Here is a 15,830-nt window from a genome sequence, read left to right as displayed (position 1 = left end):
AGCGAAATTTGATTATGTTCAAGTATTGAACTGCAAAAAGAGATGGCTCTTTTCGCAGCTCCCGTGGGCTGTGGCATTAGTTTATGGCGCTTTTAACAATTGTTGACACTAAAATATTATCGCATTTCATTGCGTACAGATAAAAATGCATTTGTCGCCGCAATTTCCACAAGCAGAAAGGGGGTGGAAAAATGATTTACTCACACCTGCCCTATATATCCTATGCCCCTTCGTCCAACAAAGTCCACCATCCAAGCTCCTAGTTCGTATGTCTTCTTTACACACTCAGGGCAGAGGATATTAATGCCCCACGAAATGGAGTGAAATGAATTATTTGAATAGAATGGCCGTTTCTCAGCAGCGCATTGCTTCTGCAGCGGCTGCAACTCGATAATGGCTGTAAATTCAGCAACTTGGCAATGTCCCCCAATGTGGGAAGTAAGTCCTTGCTGCGGCCCTTGCTGAACGCATATTGCTAGTCGAGATAAAATTGATTTGTGTGGCGTGGTTGCCTCTGCAACGTTTACGTTTCCAACGGGGGAGGGGAAAACCCAAATGGGGCACCCCATTGTCTGGCCTGGCCTGGCCTGTTCTGCTTATGCTAATTGCTTCCTGACCCCCAGATGGTGATTGTGGACCTGCCCCCCACTCCCTCCAAATTCCATTACATCTTCAATCTGAAGGATCTGTCGCGCATCTTTGCGGGATTGCTGCTCATCGAACCCACTTGTTTCAAGAACCTGAGGGATTTGATCAGGGTGTGGCGCAACGAGTACAGCAGGATCATCTGCGATCGCCTCATCGCGGATAACGTAAGTATATTGCGACCTTGAAAAAAGGGCAGATTTTATATAAAATTTTGGATTTTTAAATATGTAATTTGAAAAGATTTTTTACAAACAACGTAAGCTTAATAGCATTTTACATATTGTTTATGCAAATGTATTTAAAGATCTATTTGAACATGAAATCCTTGTAATGCATTTTAAGTTTTTTTTTAAATTTAAGAAATCTTAAATCAGTGCATTATTTTTGGAGTAAAAATAAAAGCGATAAATTCCTTATCAGACAAAGCTTATTTCACTTAAAAATATTGTAAAATTTTAGACTAATTTACAGAATATTGTTATATTTCGCATAAGTAGAATTATTGTTATGACAGAAGTAACTTAATATTTTATTATAAATTTTATAGTTTATTTTAGTATTCAACATTTTTGTTTGTTTTTTTTAAGGCCTGTTTATTTATTCCCTGTCTAACAATTTAAACGAAACCAGAGCTATATTTTTTATTTGATTAAAAACAAATTGAGATTTCTTTATGAGACAATTGTATAACAATTACATTTCAATTAAAGTAAAGTTGGCCCTTTTATAAATTTTAACGTCCTTATAAAAGATACTCCTGATACTCCGACATTATCAATGTAGTAATTATAGCAAAATATTTGTCAAATAAAATTACACATTAAAAAATATCATCTTTAAATTAGCAAATGTCATTTAGTATAATAATTAAAAATAATTAAAAATGGCAAATCAAGCGACACATTAAAAATATATTGTGCTGAAATAAAAACCTTATTACTCACTTACTGTATTCCCAAATTATAGGACATTGCAAATGTACGTCGTAATCTGGCCGTGGAAGTGGGCGATCGTTTTCCGCCATCCTTCGAGGAGGAACATGGGTTCATTGATGCAGAGGCCGCGGAGGCAGAGGCTCGGGCCCGCCTTCTCTACGAGCCATCCAAGGCGGACTTCGACGGCGGAGAGGAGGAGGGCGAGGAGGAGGAGGAGGGTGAGGAGGCGCCCCAGGTGATACTCTCGCTGAAGGACTACGTGCTGCGGGATCCACTGCTCTTCGGCGACTTCCGCAACTTCACCAACGAATCGGAGGCTCGTCTGTACGAGGATCTGCTGGACTACAACTCCGTTTACTCCCTGTTCACCGAGATCCTGGAAGAGTACTGCGAGCGAAAGCAGAAGATGACTTTGGTCCTGTTCGAGGACTGCCTGGAGCATCTGACCCGCGTCCATCGCACGTTGCGCATGAATCGCGGTCATGTGCTGCTCATTGGAGTCGGCGGCAGTGGCAAGAAGTGCATCACCCGCCTGGCCTCCTTCGCCGCCGAGTGCGATGTCTTCGAGATCACCATCTCACGTGGCTACAATGAGGCCGCCTTTCGCGAGGACCTCAAGGCTCTCTACACCATAGCGGGTGTGAAGCGAAAGAAAGTTGTCTTCTTGTTCACGGGAGCACAGGTGGGGTATCCTTGTTGTATTTATAAGAACTCAAACTTTAATCAGTTAGCTTACAGGTAGCAGAAGAGGGTTTCCTGGAGTTGATCAACAACATCCTGACGGTGGGTCAAGTGCCAGCCCTCTTCCCCGACGAAGATAAGGATGGTATTGTCAACCAAGTTCGCAAGTTTGCAGAAGAGGATGGAGTTTCTGCCTCCAAGTAAGTGGAAAGTGAAAGATGCTGGGAAAAAAATGATATTTTCCAGAATTAGTTTAATAAAAAATACTAAAATTGTTTTAGGTAATCAATATAGTAATTCAAAAATATATATGTTAAATACGTTTTAGTAATTGTTTTGTTAAAAAACCTAAAATAATTATGTTAAAAAAAGATCCGCCAAGTAATGGTGAACTGAATCATACGAAACGAAAATTGTCATTAGACTTTAAAAAATAACACTATATAAAGTCTTTTAAAAATATGCAACGTGTTTCATTTTCACTTTAAAACAAAAAATTGTTTATTGAAAAAAAATCTCACCATGAACAGCTACTTGCTTATATATTAAATAACCTGTAAAAATTAATTTATTTTAATCACCGATATAAAATATCATTTCCAGTTGTCACAGTCTTCTATGCAACGTAATTTGTTTATCTTATCAATTTTTTTCGGATCAAAATTTTAAATTTTAAGGAACTTAAAAAAAATGTTAAAATATTCAAGATAAACGATTATTTGTCTTGCAATACAGTTGAACCATTTCGCCATTTTCTCTCCCACAGAGATGCAGTTTGGGGCTACTTCCTGCGCACCTGTGCTGAAAACCTGCATGTGGTCCTGTGTATGTCTCCGGCTGGTGATGCACTGCGCAATCGGTGCCGCAACTTCCCGGGACTCATCGGCAGCACCTACATCGACTGGGTGTTCCCGTGGCCCCGACAGGCGTTGTATGCGGTGGCCAAGCTCTTCCTGACCGAGCACCGCCTGATTCCGGCCGCTCATCGAGAAGCCATCGTCGAGCATGTGGTTCATGTCCATACGACCATACAACAATACTCGAAGGACTATTTGGCCAAACTAAGGCGAAACAACTTCGTTACGCCGAAACACTATCTGGATTATATAAACACATATAGGGGATTATTGGGTATGTAAAATAAGTAATAAGATTAAAGATATTACCCACGATCTAAAACAATTTTTAAGAAATCAACTCAAAGACCTCCTTGAAACATTATCTTCCTGTTATAAACTAGAACCTTCACCATTTCTAACTAATGCCAACATCTGTAGAAGAACTCAGGCTATAATAATTAGATTAAAACTTGGTCATACCAAGTTGACCAATGCATACTATATTTCAATAAAAGCATTCATAAAAGTTGCCTTCTACACAACAATAATCAGTTTTAAATTGTATATTAATTTAAACCTTTTGCAGAGGAGAAGGCCAAGTTTATCACCCAGCAACGTTCGCGTCTCGGCGAGGGCATCAAAAAGATCGAGGAGGCATCCGTGCAAATCGACGAACTCCGGATTATTGTCACGGAGCAGAAGAAAAACGTGGCTGTGGCCTCGGAGGAGTGTGAGGCCATGCTGGTCACCATTGAATCGTCCACCCAAAAGGCCAATGTGAAAAAAGCCGAGGCATCGGAAAAGTCCGTTGAGGTGGAGATCAAGGGCAAACAGATCGCCATCGAAAAGGACGAGGCCGAGGAGATCCTGGCGGAGGCAATGCCTGCCCTGGAGGAGGCCCGATTGGCGCTGTCCCAACTGGAAAAGGCACAGATCACCGAGATCCGATCCTTTGCCACGCCCCCTGCCGCCGTGCAGGTGGTCTGCGAATGTGTGGCCATTTTGAAGGGCTACAAGGAGATCAACTGGAAGAGTGCCAAGGGCATGATGAGCGATGTGAACTTCCTGAAGAGCTTGATGGAGATGGACTGTGAGGCGTTGACCCAAAAGCAGATAACCCAGTGCCGGCAGCACATGAAGACTGGCAACCTGGATGACATGGCCAAAATATCGGTGGCCGGGGCGGGTCTGCTTAGATTCGTGCGAGCCGTGTTGGGCTTCTTCGATGTGTACAAGGAGGTCAAGCCCAAGAAGGAACGCCTGGACTTTCTGGTGGAAGAGCAGGATGTGCAGATCAAGCTGCTCAGTCACTTGAACTCCGAAATCCAAAAGCTGGAGGAGAAGCTGAACCAGTTGAACGAGAACTATGCCACGTCGATGAAGCAGATGCGGGCCCTCACCGAAATGATGCAACAGGCGGAGCGGCGTCTGATCGCCTCCGACAAGCTGATCAGTGGCTTGACCTCCGAGCTGATCCGCTGGAGCAAGGAGATGGCCAGTCTGGGCCAGCAGTTGATCGACAGCGTGGGCGTTTGCCTCATCAGTGCCTCGTTTTTGGCCTACACGGGTGCCTTTACCTGGGAGTTCCGCAAGGCAATGGTCTTTGACGACTGGCTGGAGGACATTGTGGCCATGGGCATACCCATTCAGCTGCCCTTCAAGATCGATGGCTACCTGACCACCGATGTGGAGATCTCGCAGTGGAGCAACGAGGGTCTGCCGCCCGATGAGTTGTCCATTCAGAACGGCATTCTCACCATGCGTGCCTCTCGCTTTCCCCTGTGCATCGATCCCCAGCTGCAGGCTTTGCAATGGATCCGCAAAAGGGAGTTCCGCAACAACCTCAAAGTGCTGTCCTTCAGCGACTTTGATTTCCTCAAGCAACTGGAGATGGCCATTATGTATGGTGTGCCTGTGCTCTTCGAGGATGTGGATGACTATATAGATCCGGTCATCGATGACATCCTCCAGAAGAACATTCGGATCCAGGGTGGGCGGAAATTTGTCATGCTGGGCGACAAGGAGGTGGACTGGGATCCCGGCTTTCGCGTCTACCTGACAACCAAGTTCTCCAATCCCAAGTTCGATCCGGCTGTGTACGCCAAGGCCTTGGTTATTAACTACACGGTGACGCAAACGGGTCTGGAGGATCAGTTGCTGAGCGTGGTGGTGGGCACGGAGCGACCGGATTTGGAGGCTCAGCGCGAGTCCCTGATTGAACAGACCAGTGAGAATAAGCAGCTGTTGCAGCAGCTGGAGGATTCACTGCTCCGCGAGCTGTCCACCTCGACGGGCAACATGTTGGACAATGTGGAACTCATTGAGACGCTTGAGAATACCAAAACCAAGGCGGGCGTGGTCATGGAGCAACTGAAACTGGCAGCGGACACAGCGGCTGATATTGAAGTGCTAAGAAATGGCTACCGACCGGCGGCCAAACGCGGAGCGGTACTCTTCTTTGCCCTCTCGGACATGGCCACCGTGAATAGCATGTACCAGTATGCATTGGCTGCCTATTTGGACGTCTTTGTCTACTCCCTACGCAAAGCTGTTCCCGATGCCAGTCTCAACAAGCGGCTAAATAACATTATTAAGACCCTTACTGAGAATGTCTACTGCTACGGCTGCACGGGCATCTTTGAGCGGCACAAGCTGCTCTTCTCCTTCCAAATCGCCACCAAACTGGCCCAGCGGGATGGCATTTTGCTGCAATCGGAGCTGGACTTCTTCATCAAGGGCAGCATCGCGCTGACCAAGAGCGAACGCTCCAATCCCTGCAAGTGGCTCAGCGAGAAGAGCTGGGAGGATGTGCTCAAGTTGTCCTTCGACTTCCCGGACACTTTTGGCACCCTGCCAGACCACTTTGGTCGCTACCTGACCGAGTGGAAGGAGGTAAGTTCAAAATGGTATTTCATAGTAGTTTTTAATGTCATCAAACCTTTAATTGTTTCACGGTTTAGTACTTACTCACAATTATGTTTCCATGTTTTTTTTTTTTATTTCCTAACCCATTAAGTTTTTTTTTCAATAGAAGTATGTTTTTTATTCTTTCACAGAAAGAATATTGCAATTATTGCAATTTTGAAAAGCAAAAATGGTTGTGCTGTTTGCTATTTAAATGTTTAATTTTTTGATTTATTAAACCTTTGATTAAGGGTTAGTACTAATTCTCAAAAAATTATGTTTATGTGCTAGGTAAGTTGATGTTCAACCTCATAGGTTGTAAAATGTTCATCTTTGTAAATGCTATTAAATTTTCTTTTCCGATTTTAATTTAAGTTTGATGTTTCAAATAGAAGAAATTACTAAGAGCTTATAGCTAAGATGTAACAGCTAAGAATAGCTTAAGTCTTAATCCTCGCTTTAAATGTTATTTAATAACCCAGAAAAGCACAGTTTTGTGAACCTCGTTGGGGGTTCAACCGTATACGTTGTTAAATGTTCATGTTTTCCATATTTTATAATTTTTTTTTTGTATTTTCTTTTCCGATTTTCCCGCTTGCTTGCTTGGGTGCATCATCTTCAACGTCAACGTCAACTGCGATGCCGTTATCAAATTGCTGCTACTGCTGCTCTGTGGACGGTGCTATAAAATGCACAACAACAATAATAAACAACCACCAACCCATCAACCCACCAACAACCAAACAACCCAAAAACCAACAACTTGGACTCTGGATGGTCGATGGGAACGAAACTGCTTCTGGTTCTGGTTCTGGTTCTGCTTCTGCTGCTGATTCTGATTCTGACTGGCATGTGGCATTCACTGACTTCCGTTCCGTTGCCGACGCTCATTTTGCCTGCACTTATCGCCATCACCATCGTCATCCGAATACCCATTAACTGTGTGCTCTGGATTCTGGATGCTGGATACTGGTCCTTAATCCTTCGTCCTGTGTCCTGTTGCCCTGCCTTTGCTCAGTGGTTCGACTTGGAGAATCCTGAGGAGGTGGCATGTCCGGGCGACTACAACATCAAATGCAATGCATTCCAGGCAAGTATATAGTATTCACCCACTCGCTTTGCATGCTCTCAGCTTCGAGTGGTCCTGGCCAGGAGCTGCTCCTCCAACTCAAGCTTCAGATGCTCCTCCACCATTGCCATTGCCATTGCCGTTGCTGTTGCTGTAGCCTGTTGGTTTTGGCCCGTTTGCCATTGAGCGTTATTGGATTTCGTACTTTATGCTCGCTTCTAGTGGATTATTATGTACAAGCCAGGCACAAACCCATGCCGCATACCCCATATTCCACCCAAAATGGGGGCGTTTAGTTTTACTCGACTTTTGCTACGTCCTGCAACTTTGGCGCACATTTTCCTCTCAAGTTATTAGCAGCCTGTTTTTGTCAGCCAGCATGCTGGCAGTATCTCTATATATGGATGTTTCTCAGTGCCACTGCCTGTGTGCATTACCATATTTTATCAATTTTCCAAACCATTAGATGAGCGGCAATTTGCGCCCGCAGTCGCACTTGAAACCAGCGCCAAGCGAAGCGAGCCCAATTTGCACTTGAGTTGTGCTGGAAACCGCACAGCCAAAGGCAATAGCAACAATGGAGCAGCTACTGGCCAACTACGGAGGACGGATGATGAGCTGTCGACGGCTCATTGTCATTTTGCATGGTATTAAAATGTCTTAAGCCCACAGAAATTAATGTTCCTTCGCTGCTTCCGCGTGGATCGCATCTTCCGAAGCATAAATCAATATATTGTCGAAACGATGGATGAGTTCTACATTATGCCGCCGGTGGTGAGCTTTACGGCCATTTTCGAGCAGACTTCCAGCACGATTCCCGTCTGTTTTATTCTGAGTGCCGGTTCGGATCCCACAAACGATCTGATCAAACTGGCAGACACCATTGTTGGCATGTCCAATTTCTGTCACATTTCGCTGGGACAGGGTCAGGAAAAGGCCGCCCTACGTTTGCTGGATGGAGCTGTGAAACAGGGCATGTGGCTGATGCTACAGAATGGACACCTGCTCATCAGATTCGTTCGAGAGCTGGAAAAGTATCTGGACCGCATCGAGAATCCGCATCCGGACTTCAGATTGTGGTTAACCACAGATCCAACGCCCACTTTCCCCATTGGTATACTTCAGAAGTCTCTTAAGGGTGAGTCCGCTTGCAATTACTTCACTGCACTATGCAAACAATTTGAACAAAACAAACGAAAAAATCTTCATAAATGTATATTGCTTTGTATGTATTATGTGTATATTATATGCATAATACGTTTAAAGTTCACTTAAATCATGTAAAGAAGGCAAACAAGTTTTCCGATAAAATCAATTATTTTTTTATTTTAAAATAAAACATTCTAACTTTTAGGAACAGAAAAAAAATCCAGTTAACTCATTAGGTTTTTACAGAAAAAATGTTCTACATTTCGATCGATGCACTAGTTTTAAAACATTTGTCCCTTTTTTTGTCAATTTAGTAATTTTACTAAATTCAAATTTGATTTTTAAACTAAAATGGGACTGTGTGCATTAGTTATTGGTCAGGAGGAACTCCTAAAAATATATATATAAATATATTTAACTGAGTATGCTGACAAATTGTAATATTTCTTCTGCAGTGGTCACCGAGCCACCCAATGGCCTGAAGTTGAATCTGCGCTCCACGTACTTCAAAGTGCGGCAGGAGCGCCTCGAGAGCTGCTCCCATGTGGCCTTCCGACCGCTGGTCTATGTGCTGGCCTTCTTCCACGCCGTCGTCCAAGTAAGTTAACCATCGTCAGTAAGCCATAGATATCGCTATTTACAGTGGGAGCCCAGCTGGTCGAGTGTGTGTGGAGTTGTTTATTTATTAATCTCTTAATTTCTAGCAGCTGAAAGCTTTTCAGAGCCCAGAGTTGCACAATTGATGGAGCAGCAGTAGCAAAAGTAGCAGTAGCAAAAGTAGCAGCAGCAACAGCAGTTGCAGCAAATTGATATTGATCGTCCAGTTGGAGGCACTTCGATTAATTTGTGTACCCTTTTACTTTTACCCATCCGCAGGAGCGTCGCAAGTACGACAAATTGGGCTGGAATATAGCGTACGATTTCAACGACACCGATTTCGAGGTGTGCACCGAGATCCTGCGGACATATCTAACGCGCTGCGGCACTGGGAAGATACCGTGGAACAGTTTGAAGTACCTTATTGGGGAGGTGATGTATGGGGGACGGGTCATCGATGACTTCGACCGGCGCATCACCAACTGCTACATGAACGAGTATATGGGCGACTTCCTGTTCGATGAGTTCAAAGTGTTTCACTTTTACGAGGACGAAAATGTGGACTACTGCCTGCCCGAAGAGGACACCATACTGAAGGAGGACTATATAGGTGGGTAGTATGTAGTTGCCCCTGGCTATTTACATATGTAATGTGCATTGATAACACAGCGCACATCGACAAACTGCCGCTGGTCAACAAGCCGGATGTATTTGGTTTGCATCCGAACGCGGAAATCGGTTATTACACAATGGCGGCCCGCAACATTTGGAACAGTTTGATTGAGCTGCAGCCGCAGACTGGTAAGTGGCCATCCAACTTTAAACCGCCAATCTGCTCCAGAGATATACCACATTTCACCCTGGTTATCACACGTTCGTTCACCGGCTAACCGTTGATAATTCGAAACGGAATCGAAATCGAGATCTGAAAAAAAAAAACGTAATGATAATAATGTAATATAGATATGGCGAGCGGCGGCCTGGTAAATGGTTCAATTTGCATGCAACGTGTGCCAATTGTCAGCCGTTTATTACATTTTATCTTGTTGATTTTCATTCCCATACTCGTGACTCGGCTATGCAATGTTGTATATTTTTGGCATGTTGAATTTTTAATTTAATTTAATTAATTAGTTGCGGTTTTGCAATTAACTTTATTGCATGCGCCATTATTGCCGGCGCACAACAGCAATGCACACATTAAAAATTAAAATAGAACCGCACAACGTGGCCCACATGGGTCGGGTCAGATTGGAGGGCAAATTACGTATATTACACATACACGTACGCATTCCCATCGGCATTCAATTCAGTCACTTTCATCGCATTGCCGCAAATCGCAGCGAATCGAGTTCAAACCTCACCGCATCTACCGCCATCAGAAGTACCAAAAAATTGTGAAAACTTCACACAAAAGTCGATAATTTTGCGTTACGGGCTTAAACGTGTTAAAACCGCCATCAGAGTGCACTTTCCATGCCACGCCCCCAACTCCCAACACTATGCACACCTATCCACCCTCCCACCTACCCACCCAATCACAATCATGCATATTTATATATGTGTGGCCTTGTAAATAATTGTATATACAATTTGGAATACTTTTTTAAATACATTCGCACACACGAAGTGACCAAGTGGACACCAACCGAAGTCAATCCTGGTAAAGTATTCAGCGTAAACAAAAAAAACCCATCCCCCATTTCGCCCATTTAGTGTAAATAAAAATAATAAGAGAAAATATTTCCACTGATTAAAAATCGAGTTTAACCGTTTTATTTCAATTCATGGAGATGTGCACCAAGATACGATCGGTAAAAAAATGCAGCTGCAGGAAATATTTAAAATACTACCAATGAATTTAAATAGGAATGTTACTCTTACTGTCAACGAAATTGTACATTTGAAATTAACTTAAATTATTTAACGCCCAATTGAAAATACCTACACATAATTATCGCGAATTCTTAAGTTTTAAGTAACTAGAGATTTAAAAACAAAATGGCATTTAAACCAAATTAAAAATGTTTAATTAGTTTTATGCCAATGATTTTTTTTTCCCAGCATATACATTGCATGAAAAGGATTAACCGTACATTACTTTGATCATTTCTATAGTTGGCTAATAGATAAAAATTGTAAAAAAAAAAATTGTTCATGCCTCCCTATCACCAACATGCTCGCCATCTCATCGGGTAGCTCTCTGAAAAATGCCGATAATTTGCATATTCATGAGCTTTAGTATTTGCTAATTGGCACTTTAACAAAAAATATAGCAGGGACCGAAAGATTCTATTTAGGGTGCCAGATAAAGGGGAAAATTAATAAAATCAACAGAAATAAAGGGAGTGAGATTACGAAAAAAGAAAGGCAAGTGGAAAAACCACAGGCTGTGCATATATTACTGCGGCATTTTCCTTGCCTTTGTCCTGACACCTGCCACAACCACAGTCCCAACTCATGCTCCTCCTTTTCGGTATTTTTTGTTTTTTGGGTGCATCCAGGTGAGGGAACTGGAGGAATCAGCCGCGATGACTTCATCGACTCGGTGGCAGCTGGGATACTGAAGAAACTACCTCCCGCCTTCGAGACATGGCGCATTCGCAAACAGATCCAGATGAGCCTGTCACCCACTGGGGTGGTTCTCCTCCAGGAGCTGGACCGCTTTAATCTGCTGGTCGTGCGGATCAAGAAGACGCTGGAGCTGCTCCGCAAGGTAACCCAATATATATAGTATATTGCATTGGGGATTTACGCTCGTATATGGGCTGTCAATAGAGTCCGCACATAAATCCTTCAGCCTTGTTTTGCATTTCGCATTTGTTTATGCATTTGCCAACTTGGCTGGCGACCAAGCAAACGATGTCCAAATTTGAATGTGGGCGATGGAGGAGTTCTCCAAGGCGGCTGCATTTTGTTGCCAAAATAAATTTACAAATGCAAATGAACTGGGGGCTTTGTCTTGGTTGTGCTGCACTCTCATGATGCCCACGGCCACGCCCACACATGTACGATTGCCATTGTGCCTTTTAATTTAATTGCATACTCTCCGCAGGCCATCGCCGGCGAAATCGGCATGGACAATGTGCTGGACAACATTGCCAACTCGCTGTTCAATGGCCTCCTGCCAGCCGCGTGGAGCAAGTTGGCGCCGGCGACATGCAAACAGTTGGCCAGCTGGCTGGAGCATTTGCGGGTGAGTCGTCTAGTACAACTACTTCTACTACTCCTCCTCCTACTCCTGGTAGTAGCGAATCCTTTCTCTGCTCGCTGCTCATTAATCAGCTCAGCGCAAAATCAATCAAGGTGAGTTCGTGTCCACTAATCAGGCTTTCCATCCAACGTTTGTCCAGCTCCGGGCCGTGCAATACAAATACTGGACGCTCTCTGGCGAGCCCCTGGTCATGTGGCTGTCGGGACTGCATATACCGCAGAGCTATCTCACGGCCCTGGTGCAGGTGAGTCCGCACCGTCACCCATTTGCTGGTGGGGCAATCACACACTTCGCAAAACAAATTACATTGCTAAAAATATTGAATTCAAGAAAAGTTTTCAATTCGAGAACGTGTACTTGAGAAAGTAATTTTGATTTTGTTGAGAGGGCGATAATGAAAAGTTTTTCTTTTTTTATTAGGCATTCAATTTAATGGTTGATTAAAGTAATTATTTACTTATTTATATGCAAAATATTGTTGCAAAAAGGTAAAGCTTTTAAAATTGTACCTTTCCAACAAAAGTTTATGGTATAAATACGCCTACCTTACTTGTTAGGCTTTTTAAATAAATAGTTTTCAATCAATAATAATACAAAGAATATTAAAAGTAAGTAACATTACTGTTAATGTAAAGTGTCATTAAAAACCGACTTGAAAACGTTACAATTGACTTGCTTAAAAGTTTTCAAACTAATAAAATAGGCAATAGCAAATGCAAATAAATAAATAATACAAATAAATGCACATATAAAAAAAATTTAATTCTAGATAATAGCAACGCCAATTGTTCCGAGTGTAACTTCCCATCCTTGCAGATTGCCTGTCGCCGCAACGCCTGGCCGCTGGATCGCTCAACGCTTTTCACCTACGTAACCAAGTTTGCGGACCCCGATGATGTGGAGGAGCGTCCCGTGACGGTGAGTAAGGGAACGTGGGGAATGAGAGGAGAGAGACCCGAATCCCGAGTCCCGAATCCCCAACCCCCCAGCCTTTCTAAATGCAAAACGATGACCCAACTCCATCCTGGTTCAGGGGCTGGCACTAATTTCGTAATTAGGAATTCTGTTTGCATTTTAATCGCTCAACTTTTTGCAGGGCTGCCTGGTGCACGGTCTGTACATCGAGGGCGGGCGCTTTGACTTGGCCGCTAATCAGCTGGCGCGTTCCCATCCCAAAATCCTGGTCGAAGAGCTGGCCATTCTCGCCGTGGAGCCCATCGAGGCGCATCGTCTCAAGCTGCAGGTTTGTATGGGTTTCGGGGACTTCCTGGAATGTGGAATGGTGTAGAGCTGGTCAGGAGGGCTAGCCAGGATAGCTGCCGTCTGGCAGTGACAAGTACTAATGTGCTCTTGTATCTACATATGCCGGGGGGGGGGGCGGCAAACGACGAGGGGGGCGTGGCCACGTTGATATTTGTTTAAATGCATCGCACTAAATTACCAGCAGCTTCCGTAGAACCTTCCAGCCAACTAATGGGGCATCTGTTGTGCTAATTGTTTCCGAGTTTAAATGCCGGAAGCTTTAAAGCAAGGGCTTTCCAAAATGTTTTTGACCCTATCTAATATTTAAATTTCTTTGCACATAGAATACCTACCTGGCACCTGTTTATACCACATCACTGCGGAGAAATGCTATGGGCGTTGGCCTGGTTTTTGAGGCTAATTTGGCTACTTCCGAGGATCTGAGTCACTGGATTTTGCAGGGCGTCTGTCTGACTCTTAATACAGATACCTAAAAAGACTTTATATATAACCAGACTGAACTTTATTTCGTATTCATTTTTCGTAGTCGAATTGTTTGTAACATATTCCAGTACTTCCATGTAATTTAATGTTTACATCTTGACTGTAAATAAAAGAAAGTATAATTTACATGACATTTCATTTAAATGCAGAATTTAATTGCAAAGAAAGTATATCAATCTAAAATTAAAATACCCTAAATACCTAGGTCTTATCTAACTTACTTTAAATGAATTTAAAACATGACCATTTATTTATTTTGAATTACTGTGATTTAATGCCTTTATATTCATTACACTTTATTTTTTCCTTTGTTTTAAAAGTGAAATTTAAAAGAAAAAAACAAGATGAAGAAGAGCTACATAATAATATCAACATGGGTCAAATACAAATTAAACCAAATTATCAAGCAACGGGTGAGTGAACACATTTTATTTTAATTTGTACAAATAAAATATTTTTCTTTACCATATAACTGGCAAGAAGGTTATACCAGATTGCAAAATGTTTAAATTTACGTAAAGAAATAAACACCAAACTACAGACATTTCATCAATTTACATCTGATTGCTTTAACATTCTTCAAAATATTTTGGTGTATAAAGCATATAAAAACTGATAGGTGTAACACTTCCCGCTAGGATCAAATACCAAAAATCACTCTTCGAGTCCCAATTATTTTGTAAAATATTGTAATAACGAACTGGAAAGCTCTAGAATAGTGATAGCATATCGACAGAATATCATAAATTAAATGAATGGCGTAAACGAACTATTTGTTGGGCAACAAAACCATGGTGAGCGATTTTTACTTCAACGCCGTTTCCCTTAAAACTTGTATTAAAAGGACGTCGTCTCGCTTTTCGTTTTGATTTATATTTGTCGAATGGATTTTACTAAGCCAAATAAATCTATGTTTACAGCTCTGTAGTGGCAATGGAGTTTATAATTAAGTACGTAGGTTGCTAGTGCCTGTCAATAACGTGGTGATTTGTGCCTGAATCGTCTTCGTCCGCTGATATGCCTTCGCTCCTCCGCCTGGCATTACCTGCGCCGCCAGCAGCCGAAGCACCCCTTGAACTTGTCCAAAATGGTGCTCTTCATGGAGGGCAGCAGTAGCTCGAGATTCTGGGTGCCAGCACTGTCATCCGACTCCAGATCCGAGTCAATGGTCATCTCCTGTATGCTGAAGGTGTCAGTCAGTTCGTGGTTCTGCTGGCGGCGCTTCTGGGACCGCTTCATTTGGGCCGGAAAGAAGGAGATCTCCTCGGCCTCATCGCTGCTCTCGGATTTGTAGTCCACGAGGGGCTTGTGTTCGGGTTCGCCCGGTATGGGAAGTCGATTGATTGGAATCAGCGTTGACGATTGCGTCTTGGTGGCCTGGTGTATTAAGGAATGGCATGGCTGTTATATACCACTGATTTACTGGGGAAATAAAGTAAAGTAGAACCCCACCTGCTCCTCCTGAAACTGAGTGTAATTCCGGCGGGCTCGCTCGACCTTCAGCTCCAGTTTGCGCTGCAGTATGCGGCAGGTGTTGGGTGGCTCGTGGCCTCGACCGCCGGAGGCACTGGCCGCCTGCTGCAGCTCCGCCTCATCGATTTCTATGGTCGTGGGGGCATACACCTTGCCGGCACCCCTGAAAGCCACCTCAAACTCCAGATCCGACATATGTTTGGGGGCTCCGCTGGCCGTTTTCTGTGTGCAGTGACGTTATACCCATGGAAAATTGCATTGTACTCTGGAGCCTCCACCTCAGCTGTTGTTGTTGATGCACATCAAACACACTTACCAGCAGTCCCGCTGCCCCATCCTCGTATATGTTAGATTGCCTGTCCTCGCTGTCGATGCCGCTGTCCTCCATATTATGTGTTAAAAACTGCTGGACTCTGTTTAACTCTTTTAAATATCTCTACAAAAAAAAAACTTCTACAATTGCACGCGATGGCAATACAAACAAATTTTTTTTATTGTCTTCCTCTGTGTACGACTCCCAAAACTCCAATCAACCCCAGTGTCTAGAGCGCAGGCTCCGGAAAACAGCTGGTGGC

At 43.4% G+C, this 15,830-nt stretch overlaps 2 protein-coding genes across 2 annotated transcripts in view; one reads left to right on the top strand and one right to left on the bottom strand.

Annotated features, from left to right (window-relative positions):
- LOC128266124 (dynein axonemal heavy chain 10) overlaps window positions 1-13,898 on the top strand; it is a 40,727-nt gene extending 26,829 nt beyond the window's left edge. Inside the window, exons 32-47 of the mRNA XM_053002408.1 lie at window positions 624-812; window positions 1,615-2,265; window positions 2,322-2,464; window positions 3,031-3,395; window positions 3,690-5,995; window positions 7,026-7,097; window positions 7,749-8,214; window positions 8,681-8,823; window positions 9,102-9,432; window positions 9,492-9,623; window positions 11,327-11,538; window positions 11,878-12,018; window positions 12,176-12,280; window positions 12,853-12,954; window positions 13,133-13,279; window positions 13,623-13,898. Coding sequence (XP_052858368.1) covers window positions 624-812; window positions 1,615-2,265; window positions 2,322-2,464; window positions 3,031-3,395; window positions 3,690-5,995; window positions 7,026-7,097; window positions 7,749-8,214; window positions 8,681-8,823; window positions 9,102-9,432; window positions 9,492-9,623; window positions 11,327-11,538; window positions 11,878-12,018; window positions 12,176-12,280; window positions 12,853-12,954; window positions 13,133-13,279; window positions 13,623-13,772 — 5,655 coding nt within the window. The 3' untranslated portion in view covers window positions 13,773-13,898. The remainder of the gene's footprint in view (window positions 1-623; window positions 813-1,614; window positions 2,266-2,321; window positions 2,465-3,030; window positions 3,396-3,689; window positions 5,996-7,025; window positions 7,098-7,748; window positions 8,215-8,680; window positions 8,824-9,101; window positions 9,433-9,491; window positions 9,624-11,326; window positions 11,539-11,877; window positions 12,019-12,175; window positions 12,281-12,852; window positions 12,955-13,132; window positions 13,280-13,622) is intronic.
- Window positions 13,899-14,633: 735 nt separating this feature from the next.
- On the bottom strand, window positions 14,634-15,828 carry LOC128252127 (uncharacterized). Its single transcript, XM_052979616.1, has 3 exons — window positions 15,572-15,828; window positions 15,235-15,477; window positions 14,634-15,159 (listed from the first exon to the last, which is right to left on the bottom strand). The coding sequence occupies exons 1-3, from the start codon at window positions 15,641-15,643 to the stop codon at window positions 14,824-14,826; spliced, it is 651 nt and encodes a 216-aa protein (XP_052835576.1). The 5' UTR covers window positions 15,644-15,828; the 3' UTR covers window positions 14,634-14,823.
- Between the last annotated feature and the right edge of the window lie 2 nt (window positions 15,829-15,830).

This window comes from Drosophila gunungcola, chromosome 3R, assembly GCF_025200985.1.
Source record: "Drosophila gunungcola strain Sukarami chromosome 3R, Dgunungcola_SK_2, whole genome shotgun sequence".
In the NCBI taxonomy this organism is placed as follows: Eukaryota; Metazoa; Arthropoda; class Insecta; order Diptera; family Drosophilidae; genus Drosophila; species Drosophila gunungcola.
This window is presented reverse-complemented; position numbering and strand designations above follow the sequence as displayed.